This window comes from Hyaena hyaena, unplaced genomic scaffold (assembly GCF_003009895.1).
Source record: "Hyaena hyaena isolate Hyena2069 unplaced genomic scaffold, ASM300989v1 scaffold_284, whole genome shotgun sequence".
NCBI lineage: Eukaryota > Metazoa > Chordata > Mammalia > Carnivora > Hyaenidae > Hyaena > Hyaena hyaena.
In genome coordinates this window covers 1,753,458-1,769,103 of record NW_024080913.1, presented here as the reverse complement: position 1 = coordinate 1,769,103, position 15,646 = coordinate 1,753,458, and the positions used below count along the sequence as shown (strand labels likewise).

The 15,646-nt window shown below is 61.0% G+C and overlaps 1 protein-coding gene across 5 annotated transcripts; it reads left to right on the top strand.

Moving 5' to 3' along the window:
* Positions 1-218: 218 nt before the first annotated feature.
* CELF3 (CUGBP Elav-like family member 3) lies at positions 219-14,055 on the top strand. Of its 5 annotated transcripts, XM_039246333.1 has the most exons (14): positions 219-260; positions 1,011-1,116; positions 2,308-2,390; positions 7,575-7,623; positions 8,072-8,200; positions 8,351-8,430; positions 8,969-9,112; positions 9,266-9,407; positions 9,654-9,803; positions 10,131-10,196; positions 10,313-10,447; positions 10,695-10,838; positions 11,524-11,661; positions 13,284-14,055. In XM_039246333.1, exons 4-13 carry the CDS (start codon positions 7,575-7,577, stop codon positions 11,649-11,651), a joined length of 1,167 nt encoding a protein of 388 aa, XP_039102264.1. In that variant the 5' UTR covers positions 219-260; positions 1,011-1,116; positions 2,308-2,390; the 3' UTR covers positions 11,652-11,661; positions 13,284-14,055. The 5 variants fall into 5 exon arrangements, with proteins under 5 accessions (XP_039102264.1, XP_039102260.1, XP_039102261.1 ...); XM_039246329.1 differs by lacking the exon at positions 219-260 and having other exon boundaries at positions 364-1,116; positions 8,075-8,200; XM_039246330.1 differs by lacking the exon at positions 219-260 and having other exon boundaries at positions 364-1,116; positions 10,316-10,447.
* Positions 14,056-15,646: the final 1,591 nt, after the last annotated feature.

Here is a 15,646-nt window from a genome sequence, read left to right as displayed (position 1 = left end):
AGATGGGGGAAGGGTTATTATCAACAGGACCAGCTGCTCTTCTGGGGGCGGGAAGGGAGTCAGAGAGGAAGGAGATGGAAAGAGGGCGTGGCTCTTGTCTGGATTGTGCGTCCCTCTCCAGGGTAGAGAATTTGTATTCCACCCCTGAGACTGACATCACTGATGTCAGGGGAAAGGAGGTGGGAGTGGGGAGGGGGGTGTGGAGGGGGGAGGTTTTTGTTGAGGAGAGCGCGGCCGGAGAGCAGAGCTCCGGGACCCAGGTGACCGGGAAAGCAGGCAGCCCCAGCAGCGGGAGCAGCCAGCAGCAGCTCAGGCCCGGGGACCAGGGTGGGGGTGGGAGGGGGGCTGAGGGGAGGAGCTGAAGGGGGGCGGCAGGGCAAAAGGGACCCCCGGAGCCCTGCCGCCATCAGAGATCAAGCATCTGGCATCAGGGATCTTCGGACCCAGCAGAAGGATCAGCCACAGGGGAGGTGTCCTCCCGGGAAAGCCAACGAGAGCTCCAACCTGCCCCACATCAGGAGTGCCCCCACCCCTGACGCCGCTGGCAATCTACCAGGCCCCTAACCCCTAGGCCTCCTTCTCCATCACCCTCCTCAGGCCCTTTCCCCCACTCCAGCTCTTCACCCCCACTTCCAGGCGCCCCTGATACCACCCTGACCCTCCAGGTCTTGAGCACACTGACCCCCATCCTGGGATATTTGCCAGATCTCTGGGAGGGAGATCATTTGTTTGGGCTATGCCCCCTGGTGGCATGACAGAGTCTGCCTAGGCCCCTGACCCCTAGCCCTCAACGCCCTGGGCCTCCTTTGTGTGAAGAGCTGCCCCTCTGCTCAGCACTGGGGTTGGGGGCCTACGGGAAAGCCAGCTCCGGCTGGGCCCCGGCCCCCACCACTTGCCTCCTTGCTGGGCAGCTCCCCTTGGCCTTTGGGCCTCTCCCTGCTCCCCTCGGCCCCTTCTCCTGGGCCGCCCCAATGAAGGAGCCGGATGCCATCAAGCTGTTTGTGGGGCAGATCCCGAGGCATCTGGAGGAAAAGGACCTGAAGCCCATCTTCGAACAGTTTGGTCGGATCTTCGAGCTGACTGTCATCAAGGACAAGTACACCGGGCTGCACAAGGGTGAGGGGTCAGGCCAGGCTGGAGAGGTGTCAGGGCTGGGAGGGGAGGCTGGGAGGAGGGGAAGCCAACCCGGAGGGCCTAAGTGGCTGGAAAGGACCAATGTGGAAGGAAAGAGTTCAGGTGCTAAGGAGTGCATGGAGGAGCTGGAAGGGACCGGCCAGGTTAGCAGGGGACTCAGATGCAGGCCTGAGGAGGGCATCTTTGGGGGAAGAGCTGTGGAGGGGGATGCAGAGATGTGGATGCTGGAGGCGAAGGGGATGATGTCGTGGATGAACTCAAATAAGGATGGAGGACCAAGAGATCTGGTTTGGGAGACAGGGAACCCAGCAGGTGTGTGTGTGTGTGTGTGTGTGTGTGTGTGCGCGCGCGCGCGCACGCGCACACACGTGTGCACACGCCTGAGAATGTTAGTGACCTCAGACATTATTAGGGTGGGGGTCAACCTGGCAAGAGTGGGCATGGATGGGGCAGGGCCACTCCAGGACCCAAGAGAGGGACCTGAGAAGCAGGGTATGGAGGACAGAGACTGGTACAGATCTGGGAAGTATGGGGGCGGGAAGTTAGGAGAGCTGGGCCAAGAGGCACTCCTCGGGCCTGCCCAGGGCTGTGCACTCTCCCTAAACAGGGTCAGGCCCCGGTCAGGACTCAGAGAGCCCCAGGCACTGGGGGTGGGGATGGGGAAGGGGGTGGGAGCCCACTGTCTCCCCCTCCTACTCTCCCCTTTCCTTCTCCTCCATCCCACTCTCCTCCCTCCACCTGCCTCCCTCAGAGTTGGAGAGAGATGAGGAATTGGGAGAATGGAGAGGAGAGGGGTGATGGGGCCCAAGATGGAGAGAGGTGGAGGCGAAGGAGAAGGGGAAGAGAGGCCGGCCTTAAGGAAGAGAGGAGCACACTGCACACACTTGTCTGGCCACCACATGCCCTTTCTACCCCCCCCACACAAAGCCCCCTCTCCCAACAGTCCCCTCACCCACCATCACCACCTATAAACCTCCCAGTCTCTGGGTCTCTGCCCCGGGACTCGCTGGGGCAGAATGTCCAGGCCCTCATGCACCTCCCCACTCCAGCAGGCAGAGGGTGGAAAGAAGAGACAAGCCTCCCAGTCATTAGTCTCATGGTGGGGGAGACTTTCAGGGAGGGGAGACCTTGGACTCACCCCTGCCGGGTCTCTTTGCCCCTGCCCCTCCTCAGGATGTGCCTTCCTGACCTACTGTGCCCGCGATTCAGCCCTGAAGGCCCAGAGCGCCCTGCACGAACAGAAGACGCTTCCAGGGGTGAGTCCCGCATCTGCAGGGCCAGGGGGCTGAGAAGGGCCCTAGAAGGGGCAGGGGGCTCACCACCTTCCTGAGACGTGGAGCCTATTTTCCACCTCCTCCTCTCCTCGCCAGGAAGCACCCCTCTCCTTCTAACACCCCTCTTTCTTGCTGAAGATGCCCGCATTTCTTCTATTTCTTTCACCCGGAGAGAAGAAAGACAGCAATGAGCAGAACAAATGCGACCTTGGTCAGGAGCAGATGCAGCCCCTTCCCCATTTCCCAAGCTGCTCATGGGGCAACACTTAGAGAACTTAGCTGGTTGGGAGGCGTGGGTTCAGACTTCGGACAAAAACGAGCAGGAGGCACCCAGGCACTCTTTTGTGGCTCTGCAGGGGTGATGTCTGGCTGTGACAGGACAGCTGGGGCCTGGTGGACGTCCACCTCTGTCTGTGCTGGCTTCCGAACTCTGACAGACTCACCCATGTCTCCTAGGAAGAGCCCCGGGCATCAGAGTGGAGTAGGGTGCAGGTGGGCCCCGGGCTGGGGGGCCAGCGGGGGCGGACCTCATCGCTGAGGATGCCCAAAGCGTGCCCAGGGTGGCGGGGTGCCTGCCCTCCCCCATTGCCCCTCTCCTGTGAGGTCAGAGCCCTTTTTCTCTTCTTCTGAGACAGGCTTGCAGATGGCCCCGAGGCCTGGGCTGGCAGGGCTGGAGAGTGTCAGGCTGCCCCCAGTCACGCCCTGAGGGGAAAGGATGTGCCCTCCATTCTGCTGTCTGCTTCTGCTGACTTCCGCCCTGGGAGCCCCAGGATGCAGTCCTGAAAATGAACCCCATCCCTCCCCTCACCCCTGCGCACAGCCTGGGTGCTGGAGACACACGTGTCACAGCCTCCACCCCTTCCCGCACGTGGGAAATGGAGAAAAAGGTTGATTCTCCATCTTCCTGGGAGGGAAACACACGACACAGATGGGAGAGGAGGGTGAGGGCATCCAAGGAAATTAGAGCTGCTTCGACCACTCCCAACTTCAAACCTTCACGAGGTCTGTGCCCCACCCCCTCTGTGACCCCCCAGCCTTGAATGCATAGGAGAGCCAATCTCGAAGCCAGCCCGGCTTTCAGCCCGCTGCCTTGTCCCAGCTGGAGACCAGGCAGCCAGAACAGCCGTTGCCCGTAGAAGTGAGGATCTGTGCGAGTGTGTGAGAAGGCTTGGGATCCAGGGAGCCTGTGTGAGCGTGCGTGTGCACGTGTGCATCCACCAGCCTGGGTGTGTGGGTGCGGGCACATGCATCCCTGGGAAGCCTGGTTTCCATCAGGTCACCTCTCAACTTTCCTTCCTTTCCTCTTCTCTGTGGAGACCACTGACAAATCAGTAGTTTTCATCTCTGTCACTGTGTCTCGTCTTCTTCTGTTGTCTTGCTCTCAGAGCCCCCCCCTCCACCACAGGAACCAGAAGGGGCGAAGGGAGAAGGCAGAGAGAGGAAGGGAGCCTGGGGTGCATACTTGGTGACAGAGATGGCCTGGGCGGGGTGGGCAGGAGCCCCCAGGCCTTCTGTGCCAGCTGGGGCACCTGTCATGGGTCAGCCCCCCTCCCCCAGCTGCCTATATGCTCAGACAGGGTTCCAGCTGTCCAGGGCTGCCTCCCCTTCCTGAAAAAATAGGCCCAGGGTGAAGGGTGCCTGGTTAATGATTGTCTAGCCCTGCCCATGAGTGAGCTCTCAGGTGACACGAAGGCCTCCGTTCTGGCCCTGGCCTCAGGGGACGGAAGCCAGATTGTCCTGCCAGAGCCTTATCTAACAGGAAATGGGGGATTCCATCCTCCATTGCCCCCCCCCCATGTGCTGGGGGGTGTGGGGGGGCAGACCAGGCCAGTAGGGGAGCAGATGTCTGTGAGCAGGCTTTGCCTGCCCCTCTGTATCCCCCAGGTCTTTTCTCTGCCACCTGCCTTCCTGGAGCTGTTGTTCCCTCAGAAAGTCATTCAGTGTTTATGGGTGTGTGTGCGCGCGTGCACGTGCATATAGTGTGCCGCCTCTGTGGGAAGTCCTTCCTGCTGTCTAATCTCTACCGCCTCTTAATACACGCTCTGTTTTTAAGATATTTTATTTTTTTAAGTAATCTCTACACCCAACGCGGGGCTCGAACTTATAGCCCCGAAATCAAGAGTTTCGACCTGCACTGACTGAGCCAGCTGGGCGCCACCCCCGCCCCGCCCCGCCCGCGCCCCATCAGTACAGGCTCTTTTTCACTGGGAGCATTTAGCCCTCTCTTCTTTCTCCTCATCTTTGTCACCCCAGAATCTGGAAGGGGCCACCATATTGGGGAGTTGCTTGGGCTGCAGAGAGGAAGAATGGAGGCTGGGCCTGTGGCTTGTCAAGTCCCGTTTCCTTTTCTGTCCCCTGAGTGTTCCCAGGAGGGGCTCTGCCACAAGCCCCCGGATTCCTGCTGCCAGCAGGGCGTGGCCTCCTGGAGGCCTCTCTGCCTCGCCTGCCCTGCCCCCTTTGCTAGGGCCCAAACCCCCTCTCTGGAGACATCGCTCTGGAGAAATCGGCTCTCACTGTCGGCTCGTTGTGGGGCCAGTGGACCCTGGCCCCGTTGGGAGGACCCGCGTGTGGTCCTGGACACCTGGAGGAAGGGGCTGTGGGGTCCGGGGTGGCAGGGCAGCAGGCCTGTGCCCTCAAGAGAATTAGATTTGCTGGAAATAATGAGCTCTTCCTGGAAGTGGGGTCTTGGCTATTGGTGACGAGGATGGGGGCCTTATGAGTGACCAAGCTGGTGGGGGCGCTGAGCGATACTCTTGGAGTATAAATAGCTTCTTCTTCTTTGGAGGCCCTCGGGAGGGCTTACCACCTGGCTGGCGGTGGCTAGGGAAGGGTGGCGCTGACGCCGGGTTGCCAGGTAAACAGGCCCAGCTGGACTCAGGGGAGGGGGCAGGTGTGCCCGGGCTGAGCTAACAAAGGCCGAGCTCCCCACAGGAAGTGCCAGGCCAAGAAGGAGAAGCTGGGCCTGGGGCACTGGGGGCCACCAAGGAGGGCTGCCTGTGACGGAGTGAAGGGCGCCTTCCATTCAGTGTGCTCTGTGCTGTGGCCTGTGTGCTTGCGTGTGTCTTTGTGCGAATCCGTATCAGCTGGTATTTATTGAGGTGCTATTTTTGTGCCCGGGAGCCTGTGCAGCAAGGGAATGGCATCCATCTCGGGTCCTCCCCCCAACTAGAACAGCAAATCCCCAGGGGCTTTTGGGAAGGGGTTAGTGTCAAGGAAAGAGTTCCCTGATGCTGTGGGAGCTCTCTGATTCAGATTCTTCCTCTTCTGTGTGTGTGGGGTGCTGGGGTGCAGAGAGGAGGAGGGTGCAAGACTAAGGGGCCTGAGCGGCCAACCCCCACCCCTGCACCTCTCTCTCTCTCACGCGCGTACACACACACACACACACACACACACACACACACACACACTCCTGAGGAGATTGAGTCCCAATGGGATAATCCCAGATTGGTGGAGGATAAAGCTGGGGGCAGATTGGCTGGAGGATTTGGGGGACTGTTACCCACCTCCCCCACAGCTGCTCTCACATCCATAAGTGGGGGTAGGGCAAGGGCAGGGGTTCAGCCGAGGTGGGGCTTAGGTTTGATGCAGAGCTGGGGATACCTCACCAGCACAGTCGTCAGACTGACTGGAATGGCCAGATATCGGGAAGGGGGTCCAGACTGCGAAGGGGCAGGAGGCAACCATCGGTCCTGCCCATCTTTGTGCACCAGTGAGGACACCCGGGATCTCCCACGGCTGCAGCACTAGAGCCGGGAGTAGCCTGACCCACCACCACCACCTGATCTGCCACTGTTTACCCGTGAGGAAACTGAGGCCTTGAGGAGAAAGGTGACTGGTCCAAGATCACCCAGTTAGTGAGTGGTGGGGCCAGTCATGCCCCCCAGTCCAGTGCCTTTCCTGAGGCTACCTGTCGCCCCTCCCCTTAGAATGTGGATAAATGGCTTCTTTTGTTTAATATTTATTTCTGGCCAGATGAGCGGGGTGGGGTGACCAGGTGCCACCCCAGTGCTCCTGGTCCACAATAACAAAATACTTTCAGACACGAAACACTGAGTCCTTCCCCTCCCTCCAGTTCCGAAGATGTTTCCCACCCTAGCTAAGGAAACCAACCTGCAGGAGTCACTGCCAAGTCCCCTCAGTGGACGGAAACATGGAGAGCGGGGCTGGCGGGGGTGGGGGGGGTGGGGGGGTGGGAGGGTCTGCATTTCCACTGGAGGCTGAACAAAGGGACAGCTCTGCGGGACTTCAGGGTCTAGGGAGAGTCTTAAACAAGCACGGGACAGCCATTCCCCCTCTAGAGCCCTCTCAGCTGGGAGACACCAAGGATGTGGTCCAGAGGAGGGAGGCAGGGAAGGGGCCAGTGTGGTCCCAGCAGAGCCGGCTGGGCATAAATCAGGAAGCTGGTCCTGGGCCCCTCCCCCACCTCCCGGCCCCCACCGAATCCTCCACCCCCAGCATACCCTGTTCCCACCCCCCCATCCCCCCACCCCCCACACAGGCTCCTCCGGGTGTGTGGAGCAGCAGAAGTGATGACGTCACCACGGTCGCCAGGGCGACGGGAGGGATAAATCAGGCTGAGTGGGCGGTTGCCATGGCGCGCATTCTCCCGTTGCCACGGAGACTGGGCATCTGCTCCCTTTGTGCTGCCCGAGTGCCTTCCCCCTGGGGTCAAGGGGTGTGGGGGGCAGAGAGAGAGGCGGACACACCTCCAGGGGTCAGAAGGAAGTCGGGACATCTGTGGGGTGTCCCTCAGTCTAGTCTTTGGGGCTGCTGGATGGAGTGGCCTCTGTTGCTCCTACTTTGTGAAATTGAGGCAGCCCTTACTGGATGGCCCCTCGGTCGGGCTCTGATTTAGGACCCAGGTCCTCTGGGCAGCTGCATTCGCCCCCGAAGGAGAGCATCCCTATCCCTGGCCAAGTCACTTGGGTCCTCACTGGAGCCTGGAGCCAGCCCAGGACCAGCCTCCTCTACACCCTCAGCTTGCTCTGCCTCTAATCCGCTCGGGTCTAATCCTGAGCAAGATTAGGCCCATCCCTTCCTTCCTATCAGCAATTTAGGGCCTGGGGTTTCCTCCCTCTAGCCTCTCTGCAGGTCCTGGCTTGGGGAGGGCTCTTGGTGGGGCTTAGAGGGGGTCCCCAGCAGCTGCCTTCTCTTCTCTCCTTTTAGATGAACAGGCCGATCCAGGTCAAGCCAGCCGACAGCGAGAGCCGAGGAGGTAGGTTCTGTACCTTTAGACTTTGGACTCAGTCCGGCCCCACCAACTTGCAGGCCCGGGGCTTGGAGAAACTGAGGCGCAGCCTCTCTGGAGGAAGAAAATCTGAGAATTCCGAAGGGTTCCCAGTCAAGGTGGGGATTGAAGTCAGTGTGGCCAGAGGGCATGTGATCCAGCCCATTGTAGAGATGGCAACACTGAAGCCCGGAGCCAAGTGCAAGTCCTCTGGAGCTGGAACGAGCACTCCGTGTAGCTGTGCCCCATTGCCCCAAGCATCACCAGTGTCACACGCTAGAAGCATTAATCCCTTGGTGAGGGCAGCGTTGGCAGCCCCAGGGAGCTGCTGAAGTCCGAGAAGGGCAGGATTTCTCCCTGCCCCTAGTGGAAGTAGAGCTGGGAAGGCGGCCAGGAGGCCCTGCACATGCCCCTCCTCCTGTGCCCCACCCCCCAGAAGACCGGAAGCTCTTTGTGGGGATGCTAGGGAAGCAGCAGACAGATGAGGACGTCAGAAAGATGTTCGAGCCTTTTGGGACCATAGACGAGTGCACGGTGCTCCGGGGGCCAGACGGCACCAGCAAAGGTACCAAGTCGCTACCAGTTCCCCAATGGGGCCCTCTGGTCTTCCTGCCCCTCCCACACTGATTCCTGGGCAATGATGGGGGGGGGGGCGCTGCTGGGGCCCTTGGGGGGAGGGGCACTCACCCTCTCCTCATTTCTCTTGAATCCATAGGCTGTGCCTTTGTGAAGTTCCAGACCCATGCTGAGGCCCAGGCGGCCATCAACACCCTTCACAGCAGCCGGACTCTGCCAGTGAGCGCCCCCCGCCCCACTTACATTCACAGCTCAGATGACAGCACCCCGACCCCTACCCCCTTCCCTCATCTCCACTCCACTGCCTTGCCCTCCTCTCTGGCCTCCTCCAGCACTCCCATCTCCTCTCCCACCTTCCCCTAGCCCCCACCCCACTGGCTGGGCGTCTGGACACTTGCTCCACTCCAGCAGAGCAAACCCCTCAGATGGAGCTAGCTGACTCTAAAACTTCCCCTGCAGAGGCAGGGCAAGCATTTAGCAGGACCACGGCCAAGCAGACGCAGCATGGGACAGAGAGCTACACTCCAGACTAAGATTCTTACAACAGTTCTCGCAAATGCTCTTGGTTTGGCTTCTTCTTTAGTGCAGGGTGGCATTAAGATGTGAGGCTTCCCCTTCCCAGCACATGGGGTAGGGGTCGTGGTTGCCCTCCCAGAGGGCAAGCCTTGAGGGGTGGAACCGAGGCCGGGCCCTGAGGGCCCTGGGGAGAAGAGACCCCGACTCTGTCCCCCTGAGCACGCCTCTGGCCCACGCCCAGGGTGCGTCATCCAGCCTGGTGGTGAAGTTTGCTGACACGGAGAAGGAGCGAGGTCTCCGCCGGATGCAGCAGGTGGCTACCCAGCTGGGCATGTTCAGCCCCATCGCCCTGCAGTTCGGAGCCTACAGCGCCTACACCCAGGCCGTGAGCACTGACCCCTGGTGCTGGGCCAGGCCCGTCCCTGTCTCCTCCCAGCCTCCGGGACCTGCCCCCACCCTCCCAGTGCCAAGGCCCAGGGTAGGGAGGGGAGAGAGGCCGGGCACGGGACCTACCCGCTCTCCTGTCCCCTTCCCCCAGCTGATGCAGCAGCAGGCGGCCCTGGTGGCGGCTCACAGTGCCTACCTCAGCCCCATGGCCACCATGGCGGCCGTGCAGATGCAACACATGGCCGCCATCAATGCCAACGGCCTCATCGCCACCCCCATCACCCCCTCCTCAGGTAAGGTCGGGCAAGGCCTGCTGTGAATGGGCCAAGTCGGATGAGCTACCACAGGGAGTGGGGAGGGGGTGGGCACAAGGTACTGCTCTGGGGAGCCAGAGACAGGGTCTCTCTGGAGGGGACTTCAGGACTGAGAGCGTCTGGCCTCCTCCCTTCTGCCTCAGACTTGCTGACTGGTTCTCTGCACTTGTGTGCCTGTGTGTCTGCCTCTCTGCTCTGCTCTGTCGCTTCCCCCCCCATCCCCAGGAACCAGCACCCCTCCTGCCATGGCCGCCACGCCTGTCTCTGCAATCCCTGCTGCCCTGGGCGTCAACGGCTACAGCCCGGTGCCCACCCAGCCCACCGGGCAGCCTGCCCCCGATGCTCTGTATCCCAACGGGGTTCACCCCTACCCAGGTGGGGGTCTCTGCCTGCTCACCCCTGTCCCCAGCAACCATCCAAGCCACCACGCCCTCTGCTGGCAGTCGGCGGGGACACAGGCCTCTGGGTTATAGAGCGCTTTCTGCCCCTCTTTCCTCCCTGGGCCCGGGTGTCCCTTCCCGCTGTCGGCCAGGGAAGCTGAGGCCTGGAGAAGTCCGGGGTTGCACAGCCAGTCACAGGCTCCGGGCTCTGAGGGTCGGCGCGCTGTCCCATCCGGCCCGGTGCCCCGCGCAGCCGCGCTCCTCCCCCCTCCCCCAGGCCCCCCCCCTCCGCCCCCCTCACAGCCGGTGCTGCTCTCCCCAGCCCAGAGCCCCGCGGCCCCCGTGGACCCCCTGCAACAGGCCTACGCGGGCATGCAGCACTACACAGGTGAGGAGCACAGGGCCCCCGACGGGAGAGGGGGAGGGACCCGGGGCTGGCCAGAGTGCGTTGGAAGCCAGGGGACTCTCGGGACCCCATTAGTGGTCTCCGTTTTCCTACCCCAGCAGCCTACCCAGCAGCCTACAGCCTGGTTGCGCCCGCGTTCCCACAGCCCCCCGCCCTGGTCACCCAGCAGCCCCCGCCTCCTCCCCAGCAACAGCAGCAGCAGCAACAGCAGCAGCAGCAGCAGCAAAGGGAAGGTGCGGCTGGGGCACGACCTGGGGGGCGGGGGAAGTGCCCTAGTACTGGGCTGGGGACCCCCTGGGGCCCGCTCAGAGCCTGGCCCTGGACCCTCCTGTGGGAAGAAGTGGCGGGGATGGGGCTTGGGCACTCTGGCCTGCATGGTGGGGGGCGGGGCCTGAGGGTCCTTCCCGGCCTGCTTTCCCCTGACCCCTGCCACCAGTGCCCCCCTCACTGAGCTCTTCCTCCGTCTCTGCTGCCACTCAGGCCCTGACGGCTGCAACATCTTCATCTACCACCTGCCCCAGGAGTTCACGGACTCAGAGGTCCTCCAGATGTTTGTCCCGTTTGGCCACGTCATCTCAGCCAAAGTCTTTGTTGACCGGGCCACCAACCAGAGCAAGTGTTTCGGTAAGATGGGGTGATCCCGGACCTAAAATACTGCACGTGTTTGGCAAACGCCGGCTGAGGACAGGATATGGGACACCGGAAGGCGTTCAGGGTCGTGGTGGGCCCCAGCTTTGAGATCCGGATTGTCCCGGTGTTGTCAAGAGCCAGTCCTCACACCCTTGACATCCCATACCAGCTTCCGTCCAGGCCGGGCTCGTCCTCTGAAAACCAGGGCTTTGCCTTTTCCCCTGGAGCACTGGTCAAGTTCATGCTCCAGCAGGTCTGGAAGAGAGGCTCAGAAACGGGATGTTTGGTTTTCAAAAGGAAGGCTTAGCAAGCGGAGTGTTTTGCCTTCATGTCTGAAAGGCTGTGTCAGGGGAGAGGGGAGCTGTCCTCCCTGCTTGTGAAGTCAGGCAGGGCCAGAGGTGGTGTTTTCCAGGGGCAGGTTCAGAGTTAACCGGGCTAAGGCAGGGCTGTGCTAGAAAGACTGTCCTAGTGCATGTGACTGGCTGGGCCGCATTCATTCACTCAGCCCATCGGTTAGCAGCTGCTCATCAAATGCCTACTATGTGCCAGGCAGCCTTCCAGGCATTCGGGGTCCCTGCAGGAAGTAGCGGGGTGCCGGAGAACCAAAGAGCAGGCTCTGGCCCTGAGCACAGGAGAGGGAGGCGAGGTTGGACCGGGCCTTATGCCCCTCTCATCTCAGGCTTTGTGAGTTTCGACAATCCGGCCAGTGCCCAGGCTGCCATCCAGGCCATGAACGGTTTCCAGATTGGCATGAAGCGCCTCAAAGTCCAGCTAAAGCGGCCTAAGGACGCCAACCGGCCCTACTGAGGGCCCCCAGGTGGGTCCTGCCCCTGTCCTGTGACCGCTCCGGCTACCGCACACTGAAACCAGGGCCCTCCCTTAGACCCTCCTCCCCCATTCCCTCAGCCTCAGGGATGCCTGCCCCCACCCCACCCCCGACCGGGCACTTTAAGCAGAGACCTGGTATCATCGCTCCCTCCACTGCTGTGTTTCAATCACCTGAATCATTCTCTCTCTCTCTCTCTCTCTCTCTCTCTCTCACACACACACACACACACACACACACACACACACACACACACTGTGACCCCAGAGAGAGCCAAGTCTGTCTGTATTTGTGTCTACTGCCCAGGTCTTCCTCAGCATCTGGTCTTGTTTGCCTGGTCAGTGTCCATGTGTTTGTGTGTGTCTCTCTTTCTGGTTTTCCTCTGGGTTGCAGTGGAATTAGGGGAGTAGAGATGGGGGGGCAAGGAGGCTGGGTGAGGCACTGGAGGGTCCTAGAATCATGGCTCCTGGAATCTCTATTCTCCCGAGAGGCGGGGACATCGGGCCCTCGGGGTCCTGGCCCAGGCAGTGTAGACTCTGGGCTCTCGGGTAATACAGACCCGCAGGACAGCGCAGAGTACACAGGACAGACTGGGGGGCGGCCAAGCTTCAGGCCTCCCACGTTCAGGCGGAGGAGGCCGAACAAAATGGCGCAGCGCCTGAACTTCACTGAACGGGTCCCCTCCACCCCTCTGCCCACCACCACCCCAGCCTCATAGCCGCAGAGCTGTGAACTTTGGGGACTTTTGTGTTTGTTTAATCTCCTTTGGACCAACCCCCTGAAAAAACACAACCCAAGAACAATACCCACGTTTTCTGTTTCTCCCCCTTTCCCCCCAATCCTGGCTGCTTAACTCCCCCCACCCCGGGGGCCCCCCAGCCCAGGGCCCGTGTCCATTGTCGGCCGAAGCCCCCATCCCCGGACCCCTGCTCCGGGCCCCTGTAAGTTGCATGGAACGAGCGTGTTGTCTTTGGAGCCGATTGTTTGTTATTCGGGGAGGGGGCCGTGGAGGGAAGCGCCCCTCAGCCCAGGGTCAGGGCCGGGGGCAGCTCGCGGGACGTGCTTGGTCAACAGTGGTTGGTGACTGTGGTCTGTGTTCTGTGCATCTCTCTCTTGCTTTCTTTGTTCCTTTCTGGAAAGGAATGAGAGCGCTCTCTAGGGGCTGGGGGGGCCCCAGCCCCAGGCCCAGCCCCGGGCCCTAGCCTGGCCACCTTGCTCTTTCTCCAGGTGTCTGTCCGCCGCCCCTTCTCCTCCTTTCTCTCCGCGATCTCTGCCTGCCTGCCTGTTTCTCACTCCTTGGCTTTGTCCCCTCCAGTCCCCGTCACCGTATCTTCCAGCCTCTCTCTCTCACGGGCTGTGTGACTGTCTCCTTCTGAGTATCCTCTGGTTTCCTGTATCATGGGCCCTCTCCCTCCCGTCTCCTCCACCCCTGCCCCTTGTCCAGCGGCTGGGGGGCTCCGTCTGGACCGAAGCCTTTCCGGTGACCTGCCTTCCCCAGGCAGCCCCACCCTATGCTGCGCCAGCCAGCCCAGCTACCTCTTCCCCTGCAGGGCCCGTGACCTGCACCAGCTCTGTCTCCCCCACGGCTTCACCCCTGTCTCCTTCCTTCACAGGTCTGGAGACACCAGAGGAAGGGGCGCCGCACCCCTCTCCCCGCGACTGGCCCCAGCCCTCTCTGCACACCTGCCCAGGGCCTCCAGGGGGCTCTGGGGCAAAAGCTGCTTCACAGCCCTGGGGGAACAGGACGCTGGCCCGCTCCCACCACCCCGCCCCTCCTGAAGGGCCTGTTTCCTCCCAGGTGCCCTTTTGGCCTTTGTGAGGGAGCAAGGGACAGGCCCGAAGGGGTATCTGCCTTCTGCTGGGGCTCCTGTGGTGACCTTCTGTGCCCAGCTTTTACACTCGCGTCCCCCACCAGCGGGCCTGCGGCCCCGGGAGGGCAGCGGGGGCCTCCCACAAGCCCCCCACCTCACCCTTGCCCCAGCCTCTTCCCCGCATTAGGGGTTTCTCAGAAGCTGGCTCTCACACCGCCTGCCACCCTCAGCTGGAGGTAGGATATTCCCAGACCCTGGGCTCCCGGCCCTAAAACACTGCCTCCCCCATGGGCCCCTCTGAGGAGGGTGTGGGGGGGCCCTGAGGGCTGCCTCTCCACCAGTCAGCCACAGAGACCCTCCTCCTTCCATGAGGAAAAGACCTCCCCCGAACCCCTAAAAATGTTTACAGTCTCTGCTGGTCCCCTCTGTGTAAATACCACCACCCGTGCGTTACCCAGCCCGGCCCGGCCCGGACGCTGCCAGCTCTCTTTCTGGGAGTTTAGACAATGTTTCCCTTGGATTTTTTCTCTCTCTTGATTTCTCCCTTTGCTTTGGGGGTAATTGGGTGTTTGGGAGGAGGGGTGTGGGGAGGGCTACAGGGGTTTATTACCTGATCATTTTCTTTAGGAAGAGGTTTTAGGGGAAAGAACCGGGTGGGGGGAGGGAGTGGTGAGGGGAGACGGGGAGTCCGTTTCAGACACTTCTCTATGCTTAACTTATTTATTTATTGCATTTTACTTTTAAAGAGTTGGTCTTTTCTGTCTAAATAAAGAAAAAAGTTTAAAAGCATCAAATAAGAGTCTTGCAAGGAGGAGGGTAGGGGAGCTTGCGCTCTGGGGAGGGGAGGAAGGGAGGTAGAGGAGGGACACTCGTCAGGAGGGACCGAGACCGAGACCTTCCAGCAGGTCCAGGCCTTGACTGGCTTCATGATCCCATTCTTCCGCCCTTCCCTGGGGCTGAATTCTGGAATGACCTGTAGCAAGAACGCAGGTCCGCGGGCCTCTGTTACCCAGCCCTTTCCCTCTGAAGCCTGCGGGCTTGAGTCTCACACTCCTCATCTCCACTTCTCCCTTGTTCCTGGGGGTGAGCTGTTCTGCCCCCACCAGTGGGTGTACAGGGGGTGACGCGTTTGCTCTGTGAATTCTGTGGCGGGCCCTTGCTGCGCCTTTCCTCATTTAACCTCCCAACGACCCTGTGAGGCGGGATATGACTTTACAGACAGCTTCAGAAAGCCTTTGGAGGGCAGTGGACTGAGCCAGGGCCACAAAGCTCCTGAGGGATGCCTGCCGGAAGGAGGCCCGGCCTGTCAGCCCCCAAAGCCCACAGAGCTCTCACAACAGCCTCCACCACCTGTTTTGTGACCCCAGGCTGAGGTCCCAACAAGCGTCAAGCCTCAAGCCAGCATGGCTTGGCGTGGCAGGGACTCCCGTCAAGCAGGAGGGAACTACATATGCCCTGATGCCCCTCCAGTTGGTCCTGAGAGTCTCCTCTGTGAGCTGCGAGGTGGGGGGCGGGGGGGGGAACCTCAGGGCTCATTCGGGTGCCGAGACCTGACTGCAAGGCGCCTGCACCCCGCTATCTGCACCCTCGTTATGCTCACACCTTGAAGCTTCTTTACCTGCCAGCCCAGCCAGCCTTAGGCCAGAGCTGCTCCCCAGAGCACAAGGACGAGTAAGTCCAACACTTACCCCCACCTCTGCTCCACGCTTCTCTTCAACTGCCCCAAACTGAGAGCAACATGTGAAGTATTATAGAAACGTATCTGTGGCCATTGTTTTGGGAAGAAACGCTTCTTAGATTGGCAGCGATGAGGGATGGGGCGTCGGAAGGAAGAGAATCCAGCCGGGAGCATCCAAAATCGCAAATGTGGGTGTGGGTGTGGGCGTGTGCGCGTGCGTGTGGGTGTGGTCACAGGCAGCCACGGTGTGTGTAGGGGGATAACGGGAGTGGGTGTCAGCACTGGGAATTCTCCCCGGAGCGTCTCCCCGTGGCCTCAGCACAGTTTCTGGGTCAACACGAAAGATGGACGGGGAACGTTAAACCAAAGGCCATCCCCAGAGCGACATGCTGACTGCCAGGTCCTCCCGGGATGGGGGAGGGGGGTCGGGAGGCAACAGGACTGAGAAGCCTCCTCCTCCCACCTGCTCCCTGAACCCCTCACTGAA

Bases quoted from the DNA above. Each gene is read 5' to 3' on its own strand.
- CELF3 (XM_039246328.1), top strand. From the start codon at position 972: ATGAAGGAGCCGGATGCCATCAAGCTGTTTGTGGGGCAGATCCCGAGG. The intron at 9,408-9,653 runs GTAAGGTCGGGC...CCCCATCCCCAG, and splicing joins CCCCATCACCCCCTCCTCAG to GAACCAGCACCCCTCCTGCC. The intron at 10,839-11,523 runs GTAAGATGGGGT...CTCTCATCTCAG, and splicing joins CAACCAGAGCAAGTGTTTCG to GCTTTGTGAGTTTCGACAAT.